An 8,605-nucleotide genomic window follows, 5' to 3' on the forward strand; every position below is an offset into this window, starting at 1 on the left:
AGAAACTCCATAGCCCTGGGTGAGGGGGATAAACATCCTCAGCTGCTGCATCTGGCCCATGGGCCGTAATTTGAGGACCCCTAGTAGACTATCAGAAGCTTAGGGGATGACCCTTAGTGAGCCACTGTTGGACTTGCCAAGTGGCCTGGGCCTTTGCTTTTTCTTTGGGAGACAGCACTGGGTTGAGCTGGATAGAGAATAGCTCCTTGTAGCCATCTGGGGAACTGGACTTAGCCCTGTCAGTGCAGGACCTGATATATGTCATCAGAGATTTATACAGCTCAGTTTGCTGCTCTGCTCTCTGGTTGACTTAAAAAACCATATGATCCTGACTTTAAATCATACAGGGAATATTGGTTCAAGGTTTCTATTAAGTACTCATTAAAAACCAAGGCAGTTTATCCTCTTGGTTGAGGAGCAAGGCTGACCACTCCCTCCTTTTCCCAACCATTCTCTCTTCAGTGGAATGCCTGTAACTGAGCTGAGTCTTAGTGTTGCTGCTTTTATCCTTATCGTGGTAGAGCTTGTATGTGTATCATGGTATGTGTCTTGTTGCTGACAGTGTGTTGGCACTCTCCCATGGAGGGGAAAGAAGTCACAGGGAGCATCCCAGGCCTTAGCATGAGATTTTCTAGTCTATCTCCCCATCACATTTTACAAATGGGAGAACTAAGACCAGACATGGGAGAGCAACTCACTGAATTCTGTGGCTACAAAGTAGCCAAATTAGAGCTCAGACCTTTGGGGACATTTGCATTTATATATGAAATAAATCACTCAACTTAGACGCCTTAATTTTACAGAAAAGGAAACTGAAGCCCCCAAATCAGAAAACACCCAGTGGGTACATGGATATTAAGCAGTAAATTCAAACTTCTAGACACTTTTCTCCCTTTGCTACCATGCATTTCCTGTTATTAAGAAATATTGGGGTTATTTTTCTTCTTAGTAATCTCTCTTGGTTCCATTTCCTGACCAGGGAGACTTCTGCCTTAGATCTCACGTAAAACCTGTGAATTCTGAATAACATGAAATGGGAATGGGGTAGGGAGAAGAAGGGGACACAGAGAGAAAAGGAGACAGAGATACAAGACACACTTCTTGGTAATTATCCCCCAATACTGGAATGATGTCTTTAATTAGCACATCTGTTTTTACAAAACAGAGCTTTTCCAAAGTTATTAACCCTCAAAGGATGCTTCAGGTTTGTTTTTGTTTGTTTTTTCTGTTTTTTATTGGTAGAAGGCAGTGAGGGATGATTGGAGCTTTTTTTTTTTCCCCATTTCCATAGGAAATTTCCCCCTAACTATGTTAAGTATTTGCTATATATTGATTTGTTCAAGGTTGTTTAAAAAAAAAAAATCAGGCTTCCCATTCTGAACTGAATTGTCCACGTGTTGAGTTCTGTGACATTTATGGATGATAAACAGCACAAATAGGAGTTCAGTTCTTATTCTTTAGCAATAGAACATGAATCGTAAATCTTAGAGCTGGAAGGGGACTTTATTGAGGCTAACTCCCTCATTTTTCAGATAAGGAAACTAAGGTAGAAAGAATGTAGTGATTTGCCCAGGATTACACAACTAGTTAGTGTCTGACTTAGGTTTTTCACTCAGGCCTTCCTAATTTCCAGTTTGGTGCCCTGTTCGTGATGCCAGACTAATTCCTAGGAGGTGCTGGATCAGGCTGGTTTCCTCAAGTTTTTGTTGTTGTTGTTGTTGTTGTTGTTGTTGTTGTTGCTAAAGAGTTCCTCAGGGATAGAAGACGCTTGAATAGGCCTAAAAGTTTGGGAAGGACAAGTCAGAAAGGAGAAAAATAACCCAAACTAGCCAAGGTAATGTGAAAGTAAGTAGAAGAGAGTGACATTGTCACAAGCAAATGTAGTATAAGGACAAATTGTAATAGTGAAAAGGGAAGTCTGAAACTTAATTGGATAATAAGAACATTTGGCCTTATATAAGTAAGGAAACCTTATTTAAAATGTTTTTGTTAATCTCTTCCTAAGATTTTGATTGGGAATAATTAAGCTCTGATATAATATCAGCCTAAGTAAAAAGGGATTTTAGTATAATTTTTTTAATAAAGGCAGAAGTAAATATGACAAGTCAAAAATCAAGACTAACTCTTAATCTCTCTTTAAGGTATGTGTTGGGTGGTGGTGCGTTATGCATGGAACTTCTCACAAAACAGGTAAATACATTTCATGTTACATTTCTTTGTCATGAAGAGTATTAGGTCTGAATGGTTGTTCCATTCCCAGATAAGTTCCAGTGGAGTGAATGTGGGTCCATGTAATATCCTGGTGAGAGTAGAAAGCCGACTTCCTGTGGTTACAGCAGTGAGGCTTAATCTCTGACCTCTGTGCCCTGTCTACCTGTTAGCCAAGAACAAGGAAGACCTCTTGTTTGGCCTCTGGGGCCTCAAATCTGGCCTGCCCTGGAAGCCTTCATGTTCTTTTGTGTAGGAACAGAATGAGGCCTCTGATAAGGACCTTCATGTAGGATTGTGGGAACTTTTTAAATGTGAAAAGTTAGCTTTAAAGGTGAGTTTAGTTTTCAGTTATTTATAAGTGTCACCTGCTTATGATAAAAAATCGAATTTATAGTAATTAGCATGTCTGTCAAAATCAGATGACCAAAGTGAATTTTGCCACTTATTTATAAACGTATCTACTTATACTTTTAGGGCTGGAGTAGTGCCTATTCAATAGAATCTGTCATCATGCAGATCAATGCCACTTTGGTCAAAGGAAAAGCCAGAGTCCAGTTTGGAGCTAATAAGGTAATTTCATCCAGACTTGCCTTGACCTTCCCACTCCTTATCCCTATACTCCCTCCACTTACATGCAGAATACAAAATGATAAACATGTTTCATGATAAACAACAAATGTAGTTCTGGAAAGTTATATATGTTGATCAAATTGTCGGCTGAATTTAGTTTTCCTTGATTTCGTTCACAACAGAGATTTTATTTCAGATTGATTTTCTGTTGACTACTTTGTCTGAAATCAGTCAAGTAGTCAAGGTTAATCATAGTGACTTTCATTTATATATTACTTGGTTTTTTTCTAAGTGATTTTTCATTGATTATCTCATTTTATCTTCAAAACAACTGAGTAAGAAAAATCTTTATTGTTTGATCCTCCAAACAACTCTGTGAGATAGATCTCAGTGCAGATGAAGAAACTGAAACTCAGAGAATTACCCAGTAATCTGCAGCTTTGGAAGTAACTCAAGCAGGATCTGAATGCAGGTCTTTTGGACTGTAAAATTTAGTGCTATCTTCACCAAGCCACAAATAAGCAATTCAGTGAGGAGGAAGTGCCCATTTAAAGTCACTTTTTAGTAAGGCCTTCTGCAAAGAGAAGAGTCTTTATGAGTCAGTCACCCTGTCGCTTAACTTTGGATTTCCATATAGTATTGTTTTGTAAAAGAGGACTTCTATGACCTTTACCTTTATTTCGATTTCCTGTAAATATCAGTCCAAAGAGCTATTGCTCTAATGAGCAGTTTTGGACTAGACCTATGATGTCTTTGGCCTAAGGAATACCGCAGAAAAAAACTCTTCAGGAAGAATGGGATGCCCTGCTCTGGGTTGCTTGGAGAATTAAAGCATTTCCTGGGCCTTGCCCAGGGAGCACACAAGCAGAGCTTGAAAGCCAAGTTTCAGGCTATCTACTAAACCACAGTATCTTTCTATATTTATCTTACTACTGTTTAGTCATTTTCAGCCATCTCCAGAGCCATAAAGAATAAGTATTTGAAGAAATAGAAAATTTAGTATCTTTTTTATGTTCCTCCATTTCTTTCAGAGATGTTTTTTTAACAGCAACTTGAAATGGGAGAACAGAATATTTTAAATGAAAAATTCTGTTGAGTCCTTAATTTTATGAGTGCATATACCTTCTCCACAAAGAACACAACTTCTAATCTTTTATGTCATCATGACTCCACAGTAATCACCTTGAAGAGAATCAGCCTCCAGGTGACAAGCTGTTCTTCACATGTTAGTGAGGCCCGATCCTGGCACTAGAATTGTTCAGGCCATCCCTGAGCCAGAACTTGGAACCTTTCCAACATAAAAATTTGGGCCCACCCCTGAACTCTTCTCCTGCCCTGACTCAGGCCTTTGGAGCAGACCAGGGAAGTAATGATTGGGTGACAGAGGCTGGACTTTATGGTGAAGTAGAAGTCTAAAGACTTGGATTCAAATCCTAGCTGTGTGAACTCAGGAAAGTCACATCAACTTTTGGGTCTAAATTTTCCCATCTCTAAAATGGGGTTGATGATAGTAGTTCTACAACCTACTTTCCAGAGATGTTGCAGGGAAAGCATTTTCTAAAAATAGTCAAATGAGGTAGAAGTTCTTTATAAAGGGAGATCCTAAGATATACTCATTTTGAGGAATTAGGATAAAGGTGAATTTGAGGGAGGAAATGATATAGCTTGTGAGCTGAGACCTCAGGTTACTAATGTTGGGAGCTATATATTCAGCCTCCTGTCTGAACCAGATAAGATATTTGTAAACATTTAAAAGCCTCTTTGTGCTACCTATTCTTTGGCGAGTGTGAGTACTCTTGGTTACATGTCATCAATTGTGTTATAATGAGTGATGCCCTAATAACTTCTTGGTCTAAAATATGTTTAAAACTCTTCCTTTCAGAATCAGTATAACCTAGCAAGAGCACAACAATCCTATAAATCCCTAGTACAGATACATGAGAAGAACGGTACGTCACATTGTCATTTTGGAGCTATGTGTTTGTAAATGTATTCATCATGTGAACTTTAAAATGTTCTGAAGCAATTTCAGCAAAACCTCCTAACTCAGACAGTGGCAGTTTGTATTCCTGGTAACCAGGATAACTTTGAGCCATTGTTTATCTTTGCAGACAAAAAAAGCATTTGTTAGGTACATTAATGATAGAGGCAGAATTCCTTTCATCATACACTAAGGTGTTGGATGGGCTTCAAGGATAGAAAGAAAAAGGAGAAGCCTTCAGAGTTTCTGTGTTCCTGAAGGTCACAGTGTGCCGTTTTCAGAGGACTGAGTGCAGATTCTAACTCTGCCACATAAAACTCTTTTCTTCTCTTTAAAATGGAAAGAGTAAGATTAACAAAATATAAATGAGGGGTGTCAGTTATTGCCACTTACTACCTGTATGACTTGGGGCAAACCCCTTCTCCCTTTTGAACGTGGACTCATTACTCACCTCCTCAGATCCCCAGATCCTCCGATCCTAATTAGTGAACAAATTAATTTAAAGCTCTGAGATGTGTGAGTTTCTATGTAACTCAGTCCTTTTACAGATTCAGGTTGGTCTTAGTCTAAGTGAGAATTGTTTAGTATTTACAAAAGAAACCATTTTATTTTCATATATAACTGGTTTTTAATGGCTCCTAAACAAAAGCGCCAAGGCTTTTCTGAGCAGAGTAAAATGATGGTGGTAAGAAGTGACAACATCCTAAGTGTCACACAAATGTTACCTATTGTGATTTTTCTCTACATAGTGACTGTGGTCATCCTATAGAAAATAAGGCTAAAGATCTATCTACTACTATTTTGTAATTAAAGAAATAGTTTGAACTTTTTAGGTTAGGAAGGAGCCTCAACTACCAGCTCTTAACACTCCCTAACTAACACAAAAAATATCTGCCCTGTCCACCACCACCCCTGGCTCCCCCAAATCCCAGTTCTGATGACTCCATTCCTCCCAAATTTTGTATTTGTACACCTCAAAAATCTTGCGTTTTGCTACAGTTGTGATCCAATAGGAGTATTCTGGCACAATGGGCATTCTTAACTTTTATTGGTGGGTATGAAGTTAACAGCAATAAAAATGTTCTAGAAAGCATTTATTATCTCTGATGAGTTGAAAGCCCATGGGGTGTGTGTGTGTGGATAGGTGTATGAAACTCAGTAGCAGTGGGACAACAGTGAAGAGACTGGGCTGAGAACATGAATATTGTAGAAATTTTATTTTCCATTATAATTTACAATCAATTGATAATAACTCTTTTATAGTCTGTAGACTTTGCATTGCTTTTGTTATCAATACGGGCAATGGTTCTCCAAGTTTTATAGCAACTTTAAACAGTAATAGTGTTTAGATAAAATGTGATAAAGTGAAAGATAAAGGTGGTAGTTAAGCTTTCCTTTCTGAAAAACTAAACAGAAGCCTGGAATTTTTTCAAATCACCAGCTCATCAAAACTTCTTTGTTTTCTCCTTTCCCAGGCTGGTACACACCTCCAAAGGAAGATGGTTAAGTGGATGGACCGTTCTTTGCCTGGACTGATGTCACTCTAATGAAATTTCCTGCCAGCGGATAATAAGCTACAAGTGCCCCTATAAACAGTCATACTGAAGACTTTAGCTATTAAATTTGTTAGTGGATAAAAAATTATTTGACATCCAGTGTAGGTTACAGCCTTTCTATTCTGCTCATCATAGGTATCTTGGACTGAGCAGTTTGGGACCTTTATTGGTCCATTTCTTCCCACCTCCCTTTCATTGAAAGTGAAACCTCCAAAGCAGGCAAGTCAGCATTAAATTATACACATACAACTTGTATACATGCACACATACACTCTCACACATACATACACACACAGCACATACACATACACAAAGCACACAACACACACACACGAGTTTGATGAGTTGCAATGGGGTTTGAGATTCTTACCTTTCATAGGATAATGGACTACAAAGACTTGCAATATATGGTTTCATTTAAAACCAGTAAAGCTTCAATCATTGTTTAATACTGTTTTAGAGATTTCAGGTCTTGTAAAATCACAGGTTTGGGGGTCTTTTTCTGGTCTAAAATGAAAACATTTGTAGTATTGCCAAATTAATGACATAGGAAACCCCACATATATATTGTCAATTACACTTTTTAAAAATGGCTACATGAAGATATGAACTGTGTCTCAAAGAGATACTTATAATTGGATTATGTTGTATTTGAGCAGAGCAAGGCTGTGCCAATTAAAAACTTAGAACTTCTACTGGGGCCTGTCTTGCTGGGCTGTACCTGCTACTTGTTGGTTCAATTTACCTTATAAAGAGGAACCACAGTTTAAAGCTTGAAGTTATTTAAAATACTAAAAGCCGTTGGGGGCGTTCCATTTATTAACGGGGTGTTGCAATCATTTGTAAACTAATGAACTTCTAAAGTGATTGGCAAAATAAAACTTAAGTCCTTGAGCAAAATCTCTCATTCATCAGAGAACAAAAAGGCATCACTTCTGAAGAAACTTAAAATAATGTTGCCAGAGTCATAGCCGTGGGTTTGATGTTGAAAGACTGATGGAAATACATACATGATGTGAACGCTTTTTTCTCTTTCTTAGAAGATGGTATGGATTGGTGTAATGTCTTCATTTTATTGCCTTACTTGAACCAGTTCTATTTGGTTACTAACAGACCTTTTATACCCCAGGTTTAAACTAAAGGTATAATTTAAGTATTAAGCACTTTTTAAAAGAAACCCAGGAGCAGCACATCTTCGTATTCCATACCTGTCAGTGAAAACATAAAATGGTTTTTTTCTTATCAGGCATTTGCTTTAAGATCCAATTTTTAGCTTTGAAAACCACATTGGAAAGACTTGGCACTACTTCTGATAACTTGTTTTTAATTACCTTTTAGGTTGTTTGTTGTGTTCTTCATTTTAAATTAAAGGTAGTTGAAGATGTCCTAGCCTCCTTGCTTTTTTGGTTCTATTTGTATAAAGTCCTGATATCTTGTTGCTCAGATAACAGCCTTAAGTGTTAAGGCAGATCTCTTTTTAAGCATTTTAAAGTTCCTTAAACCTGAGGCTAAAATATTGAATACATTATTGAATTCTTTAATACTCAGATGGATAACAGGTTGACAGCTGTGCATTTGGCATGCTTAGTTTTGGATTTCATTTTTCATTGCAGAATTATTTGGCAATGTAAAGTCAATTTGTAAACTTGCATCAAGTTTATGAATAAAGAACCATTTTAAAAATGACATGTGTCTTCATTTATGCTTCAGAAGATACGTTGCTTTATGCAAGGCTGAGTTCACGATAAAGGTAAACTTAAGTCAATCTTCATATGTGACATTTCAAGGCCATTAACCACAATGTACCTGCCTTTCAAATTTCAATACTGCATACTCAGGTAGAATAATGTAGTTATGTGGTAATATATATCTCTCAAATACTCATTGATTCTCCCTGAGTTACAAAACATCTTTTTCTAATTTTAGAGTACAGTATGTTAAATTTATTTATATAAGGGGTAAACTTTTTTCTTTTGATGAGGTAATTGTGAATAAGTGACTTGCCCAGAGTCACACAGCTAGGAACTGTTGTCTGAGACCAGATTTGAACTTGGGACACAGCTAGGAGGTGTTAAATATTTGAGGCTGGATTTGTACTCTTCTGACTCCGGAACCAGTGCTCTATCCACTGCATCATCTAGCTTCCTCAAGGGGTAAACTTAAGATTCTTATGTCTGGAACTCTCAAATCTTGGACCAAGATAGAAGAATATCATACAGTTGCTGTATCAAAAATGTAGCTTCCTCAGAAAGGTCATATAAAAGGGTCATGTTCCTCTTCTCCAGTG

The 8,605-nt window shown here is 37.5% G+C and overlaps 1 protein-coding gene across 2 annotated transcripts in view; it reads left to right on the plus strand.

Moving 5' to 3' along the window:
* UBE2Q2 (ubiquitin conjugating enzyme E2 Q2) overlaps positions 1–8,004 on the plus strand; it is a 74,764-nt gene extending 66,760 nt beyond the window's left edge. For both annotated transcript variants that reach the window (XM_051982431.1, XM_051982432.1), the window contains exons 10-13: positions 2,142–2,190; positions 2,686–2,781; positions 4,664–4,730; positions 6,238–8,004. In XM_051982431.1, the coding sequence (XP_051838391.1) occupies positions 2,142–2,190; positions 2,686–2,781; positions 4,664–4,730; positions 6,238–6,269 (244 nt within the window). In that variant the 3' untranslated portion in view covers positions 6,270–8,004. The remainder of the gene's footprint in view (positions 1–2,141; positions 2,191–2,685; positions 2,782–4,663; positions 4,731–6,237) is intronic.
* Positions 8,005–8,605: the final 601 nt, after the last annotated feature.

This window comes from Antechinus flavipes, chromosome 2 (genome assembly GCF_016432865.1).
Source record: "Antechinus flavipes isolate AdamAnt ecotype Samford, QLD, Australia chromosome 2, AdamAnt_v2, whole genome shotgun sequence".
Classification (NCBI taxonomy): domain Eukaryota; kingdom Metazoa; phylum Chordata; class Mammalia; order Dasyuromorphia; family Dasyuridae; genus Antechinus; species Antechinus flavipes.